This window comes from Vipera berus (assembly GCF_964194415.1).
Source record: "Vipera berus genome assembly, chromosome: 4".
Lineage (NCBI taxonomy): Eukaryota > Metazoa > Chordata > Lepidosauria > Squamata > Viperidae > Vipera > Vipera berus.
In genome coordinates this window covers 37,054,145-37,068,631 of record NC_138206.1, presented here as the reverse complement: position 1 = coordinate 37,068,631, position 14,487 = coordinate 37,054,145, and the positions used below count along the sequence as shown (strand labels likewise).

Sequence of the window (14,487 nt, the reverse complement as noted above, 5' to 3'; positions counted from 1 at the left end):
TTTCTGCAGAACTCTTTTCTAGTCTGACTACTTTAGGTATATCATATCTTGAGTAAATAAAGGAAGAAGAAACAAATCAATTTTCTTCAAGAGAAATAGTTTACTTACTTACTTCCTTACATCATTGTGAAGACTAACAGTGAGTGGCAGATGACTGATGAACCTAGGGATAATGGGCACCTGTTCAATAAATATTACTTCCGGTTTGGCAATATTTCCATCTTGCCAAATGCAAAGTGATCATCAGATCCTTCTTAAACCAATTCCCTAATAATGAGCATTTAAAGTGTGCTTCCAGATATACTGATGGTTAGGAATTCTGCCATCAGATATACAAAGCCTATTGATCCTCATACAGGTGTCCACGATTACCATGACCCTTTTTCACCATGTTTCTCTAGGCCAATAATAATGACTACCAAGAGAAGACAGAACATAATTCTTAATCATGTAGATTTAGACTGAATAATTCTTTAAGTAGAAAATTACAGTTCATTTAAAATATAGCTACCAGATTACTGCTATGAACTAGGTCAATGATTTCTTAAACCGATATGCATACAGTGAGATTCAAAAGTAATCTTGATCGTTCACACTTCCCATGGATTATAAATATCGTAACAAATGCCTGTAAACATATTCTTCTTTGAAAAAGTGAGTCCCGTCACCACAGTAGGATTCAGGCTCTTTGATGAAGTAGTTGATGGAATGTATGACATAAATGATTGATAACCAGAGAACCAAATTATAATAATACAAAAATGTAGTTCTCCCAGTAACAAATCTAAGGATCTCAAACACTCCTTTCACAAACAGCAGCAGTGAAGGCACCTCCCACATTCTTTTTCTACATAATCAGCTATATGTAACATTTTCTATAGAGGAATATGGATATAACTTCGAAGAAGACATAAAAGAATAGTTAGGAGAAAATAAAGAGAAACTCAGTCCTCAGAAAGGAGAAGGCATGAGAAAATAATGAATTTAAATAATGAATGCATGAAATAAATAATCAGACCTTGTATCGATTTCATATAAGAGAGGCTCAACAAAAACTTGTTAAATTCTATATATTAAAGTCTACAACAATTAAACATCATTCCTACATCCCTTGTATTGGCTGTTCTCTAACCTAACCTATCTTAAAGAGCTGACAGTTTCTTGTAACTATAAAGGTAAAGGTAAAGGTTCCCCCGCACATGCGTGCTAGTCGTTTCCGACTCTAGGGGCCGGTGCTCATCTCCGTTTCAAAGCCGAAGAGCCAGCGCTTGTCCGAGGACATCTCCGTGGTCATGTGGCTGGCATGACTAGACGCCAAAGGCGCACGGAACGCTGTTACCTTCCCACCGGAGTGGTCCCTATTTTTCTACTTGCATTTTTACGTGCTTTCGAACTGCTAGGTTGGCAGAAGCTGGGACGAGTAACAGGCGCTCACTCTGTTACGCGGCACTCGGGATTCAATCCGCCAAACTGCCGACCTTCCGATCGACAAGCTCAGCGTCCTAACCCACTGAGCCACCGCGTCCCTATATACTATAGCAGTCATAAAATTCCCTCCTGTGGGAATTTCTATTTCAGATTCCATTGCCAATCCTTCTATTTCAATAAATTATTCTATTTTAATAGGACCATTTTTCTTACCAATTTTGATACTGCTGTCCGAATTTATGTTTTAGAATGATTATGATATAAACATTAGTAAGACAGCCAGCAGAAATAAAACAATACAGTAGTAATGTACACTCTGATAACAGCAAACAAGGCAGTCATATTCATTCACTACACTGATTGCCTACCCTTCCACAGAAAAAAATATCTCCAAAATAATCTTCACAGAACATTTTAAGTTACATTCTGTATTTATGATAAGCCATATATCAACCTGCAGATAACAGAACTACAACATTAATAATAAAAGTATTCCATTACAGGCTAATGGACATGGCATTTTTAAGCAAGATCTGACTGTGGAGACCTACTTTAATGTTTGCAGAGAAACTAATCTGCATGCCTAGTATCTCTTCCATATGATTTTTTTTCTTCCAAATATAGCTCTTTGCATTCACATTCTTTTTCCTCAGCTTTTTCAAGGGGCACTACCAATATAAGTAACTATCTCTAGATACCAGTTGGAAAAGAAAACATAAGAAATGAATGATGGTGACAGTTCTGTTATTGTTAATATGGTAAGAAAACTGGCTATGGCAGGGGTAGGCAACCTTGGCTCTTTGATGACTCATGGACTTCAACTCCCAGAATTCCTAAGCCAGGCATGCTGAGGAGAAAGGGAGAGGTTTCCAAGCTGAGCCATGCTGGCTGAGGAATTCTGGGAGTTGAAGTCCACGAGTCATCAAAGAGCCAAGGTTGCCTACTCCTGGGCTATGAAAAGGATAGGGGAAGAAAATGGCTGTTTGGGAAAATGCCGCAACTACAGATGCAAGTTGGAAATAGTGAAGCTATCAACATATGAAAAATAGGCATACCAGAACATGCCCGACGGAAACATGTACTTCGACTTTTGGTTTGTGTCACGGCAAGATTGGATGCAGGAAGGCAGGATTCTGCCTTCCGCGCCCGATTTTGCCCTGCTGGGGACCCTAAAAAGGGCCTAAAATAGCCCCAAAGAGGCGATGAAGAGGAGGGGTGTCTTGTCGATCATGGAAAGATGGCGGTCTTTCCGTTCAATCCAACAAAAGCCCTTCAAACCAGCAAGGGAAAGACCGGCTACATTCCTGTGGCTGGCTATTAGCCATTGACAACTGAAGAGGAAAAAAGCACTACTTAACACATTGTCAACAGCATGTCTGGAACTGCGTGAGAATATTGATCCTTTACTATTTTACAGCTGAATTTCCTGGGAAAGGCTCCCAAGAAACAAAAAACCTCATAATGTAAACTGAAGTGGTGTTTTAATTTTATGGGGGACAAAAAAAACATACAATATTGAAGTGGAAGTAACATAAAGCTAGTTTTGATAAATTTGAGAACTGAGATAACTGTTAAGATTTTCTCCTTAAAAAAAGAATAAAAAAACATTGAAGAGAAATATAAGAAACCAATCCTTTGTTTTAAGAGTGAAAAATGGACTTTGAATGACATCTAGTGGTGGATTTGTATTTAGCACTATAATTTGCTTTGCTTGGTGATTCTTACCCTGGGAGAACAGCTGGCAATAAAAGAAAATATTTTGGCATACTTATCATTCTGACCTTCTCGGATTATAAATACCTACTGAGATTGGATTTAATTTCAGGAGCTAGTGGGAGAAAAAAAAATTGACCTTGGACTACGCCTGGCTGACCTTTGACCAGTTTTCAGAGAGGTTGAACATTTTGAACACTTCAAATATTGTGGATTACAACGTTGGTTGACAATTTTGAGGATACTTGAGACAAGGGATTACTATAAAATATTGCCTTCAGAACTGAATCTATACTTTGGAATATATTGGATTATAAAGGATACATATAAAGACCAGAAAACCAGTCTCCAGGAATGATGTCTCAAGAAAAAACAAACACCTTCCAGAAAGAAATATATTCTATGCTACAACTAATCCACCAAACAATTGTTGAATGCAAAGAGGATAGAAATCATAATGAGACTAAAAACAATTTAGACGATACAAACAAGCAAATTTCCCAATTAAATCTACAACTAGAAAGCTCCAAGATAACGACCACAAAGTATGAACAAATAATCCAGAAATCAGAAGACAAAACGAGGAAATGGATTTATTTATTTATGGGACTTATATTTAGAGATGGAAGAGACAAAAGAACCACAAGACTTAGCTATAACAACAAAAATACAACAGACCTTTTACCCCTTAGGTCTGCAAAATATATCTGATGGCAAAGAAAAAGATTTTTAAAAAGGGAATATGTTAAATGTCACAACTTGAGAGACAAGAAATGAAGAGAGAAATGGGGGGAGAGAAAGGAACTGGGAGTTGTTTAAGGAATATAAATGGGCAGAATTCCCCCCCAAAATTACCCTACCCAAATTGTTTTCCTCATGCCAAGCAATTTTCACAAAAATAGGAAGAAAATTCTTGGGCGATCTAATTGCCCTGGCTTGGAAAGCGACCTGGCAAAGAAAGAAAGCCAGTGTCAGATTTAAAAAACAGAAGACTTGACCTTCTAGAGTAGGGCTTTTCAACCAGTGGTAAGGGTACCACCTGTGGTACATTGGCACCTGGCAGGTGGTATGCGATCATCCTAGAAAAGTGGTACCGGGGGAGGGAAATGAGCTGAACCGGTGGCAGCACCGCACAAGCCTGAACGAGAGATGGCTGGATCTGCAGGGCTGTCAGGGCTCAGTGAAAGAGCCAGGATCAGCACTTCTTCGGGGCTGTCAGGGCTCAGCGGAAGCGCCAGGATCAACGCCAGGCTCCAGCTGGAGCTCGGCGCTGATCCCGGCGCTTCTGAGTCCAGAAGAAGCGCCGATCAGCTGGAATGTTGCAGCGTCTCTAGAGTCTTTACATTCAGATGCTTGGCAACTGATTCATATTTATGACGGTCACAGTGTCCCAGGGTCATGTGAAGTGACCAAAACCTGCTGCAACCACCCAGCAGACAGGGGGAATAAAAACCAAACACACCCCACCCCACCCCTCTGCCAATCCTCAACAGAAATGCTCACAACAATGAAAACCTTGGACAGGAGGAAGAGCACCGCCGAGCAGGCGTCTTGCTTGGCTGTGGCCTGGGGGGCACTTTTTTCAGTGCCACTGTAACTTCAAACAGTCATTAAGCGAACTGTTATAAGTTGAGGACTACCTGTACTTCATCACTTTTTTGATATGGGAAATATGAAGATAAGAGGGTTGATTTGAATAAAACTTTCAGCTATATAATTAATATTGAGGAAATCATAATTGATAAAGATATTTCAAATACAGATGGGAAATCAAACTTTAACAAGAGTACAAAAACAGGATACTGATTAATGAATTGACATTACTGACTTATGAACTGATATTATTTGTAGGATATTAGTAAAATATGATGAAGATGCTTATATCTAAACTTTGTATACATTAACAGTACCAAAAATTGTAATGGTGTAATGAAGGGAAAATGGAAAAAATATGAAGAAGAAAGGAGGACCAGGGGAAAAAATACTGGATTGTGTAGTATTGAAGAGATTTATATTGTAAAAGTTAACGTTAAATATTTGAAGTCAGACAACATTGTTTACTAAGCACTAAAGACTGTAATTTTTAAAAAAATAATAAATTATATAAAAAAGAAATGTGTTCCTTCCCACATTGCATAGAATTTTAATGGCAATTTTTAAAAAGATTTTTAATATTTATTTCTGAAAACAGCTTCATGAGAGATTAAACAGAAAACTGCAATAGGGGATAAATATCATATCTGGTTTGCAGCATCTTTGAGGTATATAGTGTTGAGCCAAGCTAAGAAGGAGGTGGATGGCTGAAGAAGAAAACAAAACAAATTTCTATTGTCAAATGCTTCTCAAGATACGCTCTAGGAATAAAATTCACCTTCAAGCATGTAATATCTCAGACTTTGTGAAGAATGAAAACTGAAATTGCTTGTAAAGGAACCAACAGAAATTGCTTTTATAGGAACCAAAGATGTCCTGAATACATGTTTGAATACTCAGTCACAGATCTGCTACATGAAATGTTAAGATTGCAAAAAAGGTTTGCAGAATAAAAGATTGCACAGAAAAACATCCTGTAGTATCCAGACAGATTCTTTTTAGAAATGAAGAAGATGCTGAAGGCTAGTATTCTGCATAAGTATTATTCATTAAATTGGTCTTGATGAAAGAATTTCTAGTAAATTCAAGTGAGGTAGCACAGAAAGCCCACTGAATTTCATTCAAAACAGCAGTAATATTCTGATTCAAAATTATTGTCTCATGCATTTTGTATCCAGTAATTTTGCAAATACAGGTAGTCTTTGAGTTACGACCAAAATTTATGTTCCTAAGTGAAACATTTGTTAAGTGACTTTGCCCCATTTTACAATTTTTCTTGCCACAGTTGTAAAGTGAATCACTGCATTTGTTAAGTTAGTGACATCGTTGTTAAGTGAAACTGGCTTCTCCATTGACTTTGTCAGAAGATCCCAAAAGGTGATCAAATGACCTGGGACACTGCAACCATCACAAATATGAACCAGTTACCAAGCCTCTGAATTTTGATCATGTGACTGTGGGGATTGCTGCAATGGTTGTAAGTATGAAAAATGGTCATAAGTCACTTTTTTCAGTGTTGTTGTAACTTTGAATGTTCATAAATGAGCTGCTGTAAGCCGAGAACTATGTTTACAATATTAGAACAAATGTATTGTTTCCATATTATAAAAATATTTACATGTATAATTATCAGAAATATTTACAACATAGTTGAAAAATTAAGTTTTTATCATTCTCACAATCCAGATCATTCATTCATTCATCAAGATTTGGAGTAGTTTCCCTAAAGTCATTTATTGGACAGGTAGAACAAAGCCCAAATCATAAATTTGCTGTTTCCCAAATTACTTCCTTAGGTTTAATTTTATATTAACATAAACCTTATTGAATCAGTACTTCTTTTCCTTAAAATGGCCAGTTTTATTGCTAGCATTTCACTAAATAATATGACTTCCAGAACTTTACATTTAAGACACAAGTGTATCCTGGGACATGAATGCAACACCTACCTTTAACTTCTTAAAGCAGATGCATCTTGTCTGGGATAATGTAGTTACTACTGTGGAAAACGGGGAAAAATGGCTATTTTTCTTTTATGCAAGATTTAGGCCCAGGTAAACTAAATCAGGCCTCATGGAAAGTGTTGAACCAAAGTCTGTACTATGCTCAGTTTTACAATTTGAAGGAACTATTTGTAATCTAAACTTCAAGTGTACTTTACTCAATATGATTTTGCTAAGCTTGCTTGTTTCAAATATATTTAAAACACAAGGACTGGAATTGTAAGAAATGGGCAACTGAAAGTAGTTGATGGGTGGGGTTCAGATGTACATGGATATGAGGAAAGTTATGGTCAGCAGAAAGTCTGCAGAAAGTGCAAGTTTGCTGACCATCTGTCTTAGTATGAAAAAGGGTATAAAAGGTTGGGACTGAATCTGATTGATTTACAACTGACCAACAGCCGTCCTTCTTGGATCTGCTATGCCATTGGACCTCATTGCAATGGATTTTTAATGTAAGTGATGTTTATATGTGTATTATTCCAAATTATTACTGAAATAAATCTCTGATTCTTAAAAGAAGTATTGCTTTGTGTTTTTGTTTCTTTTTTTCACTGGGTTTTCCCACGACACTACCAAATAACTAGAAGAAATACACATTTGCTATAAGGAGTTGCAGAAAAGTTTCCCTCTGCACTGCAGCTACATGGTTTGAGGCATATTTTAGTTTTTGAATGTGATATATAGCACATACAGTATCTATACAATTACTCCTCAACTTAAAACCATTTGTTTAGCAACCATTCGAAATTGCAACAGCTCCAAAAAAGTGATTTACTCACACTTACCACTGTTGCAGTATCCCCATGGTCTCATGATCAAAATTCAGGTACTTGGCAACCAACATTTATTTACAACAGGGTCATGTGATTGCCAACTGCAACCTTCCTAGGAGGGGGGATTCCAACAAAGTCAACGGGAGAAACCGAATTAGCTTAATGACCATGTGATTTGCTTAATAAATTCAGTGATTTGCATTCTGACTTCAGCAAAAAGATTTTAAAATCAGGCATAATTGTGGTCTTAAGGACTACCTGCAAAAGAATCATTCTTTTTTATGCCACTGCAAAAGACTTCATCTTCAGTTTTTGTTTATATATACAAAGTATTACAGTAATCAGTGCAAGGTTTTCTCTACAAAGAGCTTAGTTCCAAAAATCTTTACTCAGAAAGAGTAGAGATAGAAAGATATGTAAAGAGCTGCATGCACTTTCTCAACTATGAAGAGTGTATGATTCCATGCAATTCAAGATATAGACTGATCATGGCCACCACCTCCCAATAAAGGTAAAAGAGCTCTTGCGATTACCTCGTATTGATATTCAGATTCAGTAATAGCAATTTTAGTGATATTGCTCATATATACTGGAAACATGTTCGTGGGCACAGATAGACTTCCAGACTGCATAATCTTAATACTGTTTTTTTCTTCAATATGAAAGAAACATTCAAAGAAAATGAAAAAAAAGATACAAAAGAATACAATAATTATTATTAGAAGCACAACTCTACAAAGAATGAGGAAATTGGTATATTTGGCCTTGAGAAAAGGATACATGTATTTAAAAGGGGATAGTATGCCATAGAGGAAGGTTTTTGTTCGTTGTCATCTTCACAAGCACAATATAAAATAATGGTCTTAAATTACAGGAAGGCAGACATCAACTGAATGCTAGCAGAGATTTCTTAATGATAAATACATAACTAATTACTCTTTCCTGGTCACATTAAAGTATCATCTGCTGGGAATACTTTAGGTTGGGTCCCTGCATGTAACAGAAGATCTGATACAGTACAATAGATTACAAGGTTCCTTCTAACTTTATGATTGTACGTATATTTATTTTCAGATATTTATCTGTAACTTGAAGTCAGGTTGAATACTCTGCAGGTAAATGCGCGGAATTTAAATTGAAATTCTAGTAATTGTGAATACCCCCACCTCAAGTTTTATCTCCTATACATTGTTTTAAAAAAATGGGAATACAGTTTGACAAGAATGGTTATTTAAGTATTCCTTTTCCAATGAATTCACTCCATTTCAATGCATTCAACTCACACCTCAGCCTCTCCTGATACAACTAATTCTCACTTCTATACAGGAAAATGGGCAAGTTTTTATTTTTTCAACAAATATTCTGTGCAATGGAACATGTACTAACCATTAACTTTATGCCAGAATTTCAAATCATAAAAGTTCTCCAATCACTTTTTCATCTTTAGGAATCATTCTAGTGAAATATATTACTTTTTCTAGGTTTTCACAATGAATGCATAATTACAATTATTCTTTCAATTTGCTTGGTAAACCACAAGTATGTCAGTCTTTGTACATTTTCAGATCCATATTCTTTACTGAACCATGCACACTGTGTATGGTTGGATTTTCAGCCAGCATAACCTATCTAGAGACAAAAATCCTCACATTTACATCCTCAACCAACATATCTCTAATATCATAACAAGTGTTCTTGTATGTGTATCCATACATACATTAAATGATTAAGTCATCATGTATTGTTTACTCTGGTTCATGCTGAGTCTAACACAGCTTTCTATTTATTCTCAAGTATACTTTATTTTCATGTTGCTCTTATCACATTCAGCAAATAACTTGGATTACCATCTTTGCACAAAACATAATTCTATCTATCCATTTTGTTTTCTATAAATTAAACATGCCATACATTTTCTATAAAATGTATACACAGATTGTAAAGTATTTCAAATGATATAGAAGGTCAACTACAATTTAACCTGATTATTTCAGAGGAGCAGCAATGGCTTATATAAATAGTAGTGTATAATCCCCTAATTGCATATAATAACTATTAAAGTATGCATGTGAATAAAGGTCAGTTATCCCAACTCAAAAAATTCTTACCTTTTGGCAGATTTATTGCTTTCGGGAATTTTCCAGGAGCCAAGAAGCCCAATAACTAGATCCCTAAGTCACAATCCCTGTTAGCGCCTAAATGCCCTTCAATTATGAGGCATCCTATAAACCAGGGGTCCCTAACTCCCGGTCCATGGACCGGCACCGGTCCGCAGCATACCAACAAGTGGGCTGCACAAACAAGCAAAGTCCATCCTCCGGATGCAGGTAGTATTCAAAATCACACCCCTTCTGGTCTGTGGAAAAACCTTTCTCCACGGCACCAGTCCCCAGTGCCCAAAAGGTTGGGGACCTCTGCTATGAACTGTTAAGTACAGATATGACTCCAAACTATGTCACTCTTAGATGACTCAGCAGCAGCAGTAAAAAGGCCTGTATAGGTCAGCTCTCCTATGGATAGCATATCCTAAACAACTTACTCTAGGTTTATTCAAATCAAATAATAAAGCAGCATATCATATCACTCACACATTCTAACTTAATCCTTGCCTAGGCAAATCACTTCATATAAATTTCATTTTTGAATAGGAATTCTGCAACAAATTTACCTCAAAATTCATTTTTGTCTCTTGGTGACATGCAAATTTTGTTTTACTTGATAAAATAATTAGCATAACATTATTTGGTGTTCAACAAGTGTTTTGATCAAGTCTCATGTAATACTCTTGTAGAAAAAAACCAAGATGAATAAAGCTGAGAAATATGTCGGCTTCATACTTTTTCATAATAAACTGCTTTTTATGGTGGTTAGCTATAAGCTAGTTATAATATGCACTTATAAACAAAGCACAACTGACTGCCAATTTACTGCTTGTATTATGAAAATCTTGCTAGAATAAAGTAAGCAAAGAGCTAAAAAATCATTTCCAGAAACAGGCAAATTTCACGAGTCCTGGAATGACAATAGACTGCTTACTAGCCTTAAAACAGGTCTGAAACACTTAATAAAATTTAATAACTACTGAATGTTGAAAGACATCTTATGTTCTGAAGAAAACTACAAAATAAAGGATATATATGGCAACTATGGGATTATTTATTCATTACAAACACAATGTTAAGGATATCCTTGCTTTACTCCATGCCACAACAAATTTAATGTCAAACATAACTCCTGTAACTTGTCAACGTTTAAAAATGTTATCCAAATGTATTTTAAATTAAGTTCTATTGAATTCATTCTGATTCTTCTTCTAAAGATATCCCAGCAGAGTGGAGGTGGAATTAACTTTGTAAATCACACAATGAGTTCAGCTGTATTGATCTCAGCTTACACAAAATAAGCCATGAAATGGATTAAAACCTGTTTGAGTATAGCATACAAAAGCGTAATGACTTGTTTTTTTTCTTTATGTTGTGTTAAATATATTTTTCCCCAACTTCAAATAAATTCAAGAAAAGCTTTCTTATTCTCATAAATAATAAATTTGTGTACATTGACCATTTTCTAAGGATGTATTCAGCTTGATTATTCTTCTGTCTTAAGCTTTTTCCAATATCAAATCATCCTGTCAAACCTCAACATATTTTAACTAGTAAAACATACTCTTGGAAAACTCAAGAGGCATAAGCAAGCAATGATTAAAAAAAACCAGATTAGCTTTCTATCATATGAAGGACCAGGGCTTTTTTTCTCATAGAACGCTCAGAACGGAGTTCCGGCACCTTTTTTAGATGGAACCTTGTAGGGTAGGCAAGGCGGGTTGTATGACTGTGAAGGACTATGTTATTTCCATTCAAAATATGTGTTTCAATCACAAGTCACAAACACAATATTACAGTATTAAAGCATGATGTGAAATCAGTATGCTCACTCCTCACCTTTTGAACTAGAATGATGCAGCCATTTAACTCTTGTGGTCGTAGTCTTCATATGCCTAAGCTTACCCAAAGTATTCACTATAGGATATGTTATCCTCCTTTTCATACCACAACTCTATGGCAGAGTAGGAATAACACAGAGAACTAGGAACTATCCTTTGTCTTTCATATTCCAGCTACAGACGACTAGAAAATTAATTTGCAATTCCATTCTTGCTCGCCTGAAACAAACTCAGCAGTATTTACTTTTGATTAAGCTCGCAGAAGATCAGATAAGACAGCATTAGTACTACACAAGTTCAATAATCTTCAACATGCTGTTTTCTGCAATTACTTCACACAAATCCACCTTTAATCCTTCCAAAGTAGATTTAGGGTTTTTAATGTTTATTGTTTGGCTAGGTCTTCACTCATTTTGAGTTCTCGAAAGTACCAATACCTGCCTTTCCACCCGTCTACTGGTACCGCTGATAAAATCTAAGGAGTTATATTTAAGACTAAAAAGATTCTGAAAGAATGAACTCGAAAGTCCTACACAGCCGCGTCGGCTTCAGCACCTGCTAATAAACATCAAGCTAGTTATTTGCCAATCCTAATCAGTTAGTGAGGTTTTTTTTTCCTCCTGTCTCCCGCCCAATCCCGAGAAAGGTAGGGAATCCGGAATGGAATGTCCTGAAAAGGGCGGAGTCCAGCTATATAATGACATCCGCCTGTCCCCCACCCCCCATTAAAGCTACCCTCCCTCATCAGCAGAGACAGCAAATGCAGCTTCCAGCTAGCCCTGCCCGTCACGGTCCTCCCAGAATGCTGGACGTAACGGTCTCGGCGGCGGCTCCAAGTGACAAGGTGGAATCCCTACAAGCTCTAACTCCCAGCAACAGCGCCGACAACAAACCATAACAAGGCAGCGGGACACACACACACACTTCGCCCCCCGCCCGCCCGGAGGCGCGCTTCTTAGAGAAATGGAAGCCTGAGGCAGACACACACGAACGCGTACACACACACACACACACGCGCGTCTCTAAAGGAAAGAATTGCAGGCTTCGACGCTCTCGCCAACAGCTCCTACCAAATCGCCGCCGGAAAGAAGACGCCTACCGGGAGAGACGCTCACGGCGCGACAGTCACAAATGTTGATCACCAACAGCTCGGATCCTGGTTAGTCTCTAGTCCGCAAAGTGATGCAGCCTGCATTAACCAAGTTTCGCAGCTTCAGGCTGGGAGTCACGCTGAAGAGAAAAGCCGAGCAGGCAAACTCTTTTCTCACGCACACGCACCCCCTTCTTCCCACCTGGTTTCTCCGCCCTCCCTCTCCCCTCCCCTCCCCTGGATTCGCGAGCTCTCCGCCCGCACTCGCGAATGCCAGGGCCGGTCCAGCCCAGAAGCAGCCCCGAGCGGCCGGCTCCGTACGAGACCCCCGTCGTCCCCTCTCCGCCGCTGCATTTACATGTGGGTGAAATATTAACGCAGGGACGAAATGCCTTCGGAAATGGAGAGAGGGCGAGCGGGAGCGCGCTATTCTTCTCGGCCCTTTCTGAAGAAGTGAGGGCTTTTCTTCTCGCCTCACCGCCGCCCCCTTTTCCGACCGAAACTTCGCTGGCGGAGCGGGCAAAGAAAAGTTTCGCCCAAGTCTCGCCCGCCACTCCGCTCCCAACAACAAGCCCCTTCGGCCTCCACGTCGAGACGGACTTCGGGAGGAAACTGGTTTGGTCCGGCGAACCGCCGCCGCCGCCGCCCCCTTCCCGGAAAAAAAAAGTTTTTGCGCTACTCACCGCAGCAGACGCGGGAGAGGAGCAAACCCAACGACAGCAAGCCGGGTAAGGCAGGCATGGTTCGGCGGCGGCAGCAGCAACAATGCCGGGGCAACGGGGAAGAGGAGGCTAACTCGCGGCCGGGCGGAGCGGCCGTCTCTATGGACCCGGCCATGCTGGAGGCTAGGAGCTACTCCCAACCGCCGCCGCTACGACTCCCCAGCGCTCCCACTGACTACAGCCTCCCTCTCCTCTTCCCTGCGCCGGGTCCGTGTGTCACTGTGAGGGAAGGCGCCGCCCCCGCCGCCCCTCCCTCCAAAGGAACGGGACACACCACCCCGCCTGCCAGAGAAGGGGGGGGAGGAAAGGCAGACTTTTCCCCATGCGCGCTGAGCCACGGCGCGCGAAGCTTCTCCCTTCTTGAAGGCCATTCCCTAAGGAGCTGTCCCCAGTCTGGATGACGTAGCGCCTCCTGGGAAGCTGGACATCTCGGAGATGTCACAATGTCTTTTTCTTCCCCCCGTAAACGTTATTGGTACGTTCCATTCCTCCCCCTACTCACTTGTACCAACCCAAACGGGGGGGGTGTGGAGGGGAAAAAATCATTGCTTTTCTTTCTCTGGCTTTTTGCTTCATCCACATTTTTTTTCTTTCTCCGAGAGTATTTCTGTGCGTTCTTTTGTTTCTAACGGTAATATAGTTCTTTGCCGTAATTTCCTTCTTCCATCTCTTTCGTTACTTCCCAGTCCTTATTTTTCCCAGCCTCTTCATTTACTCTTGGCATTGTTACTGTAAATCCCTGGCGATGCTGGAAAACTTGGCTTGCTGACAAATGCCTTTGCTAGCTCACTCTTTGGCTTTTCCCCTGGGATAACGTGTGTTCTCCGACCAGCTAAAAGACCCGTGAACAGAGTACGGCAAATACACAGCAAGAAGGAGAAAGAAAACGAAGATCGGGGATTTCTCTGTCTCGATGCAAATCATCATCAGCTTCCCCATCCCAAAGCCAGCAGTTCTTCGCCACCAATACCATGTAGCCGTGACACGACTTCCCATATTTGCCTGCCTCAGGAGTGGTTCACCACACTAGCGCCAGTGGGATTCCTTCCCGCCCCATCCCGCCGCTTCAGGGGGACGATTTTGCAGGAACCTGGCGAGAATTGTTTTTAAGGGTGGAGTTTTGCACTGTTGCCTTTCTGGCTGATAATGGACAACAATTGGAGGAGAGAAGAAGGAAAGAGTCTGGCTGACAAAGTTAGCATGAGGCACCCTCACTAAATAT

General features: G+C 39.5%; 1 protein-coding gene across 2 annotated transcripts in view; it reads right to left on the bottom strand.

Annotated features, from left to right (window-relative positions):
* Positions 1-13,649, bottom strand: part of NECTIN3 (nectin cell adhesion molecule 3) — a 56,669-nt gene extending 43,020 nt beyond the window's left edge. For both annotated transcript variants that reach the window (XM_081327759.1, XM_081327760.1), the window contains exon 1: positions 13,227-13,649. In XM_081327759.1, the coding sequence (XP_081183885.1) occupies positions 13,227-13,380 (154 nt within the window). In that variant the 5' untranslated portion in view covers positions 13,381-13,649. The remainder of the gene's footprint in view (positions 1-13,226) is intronic.
* Positions 13,650-14,487: the final 838 nt, after the last annotated feature.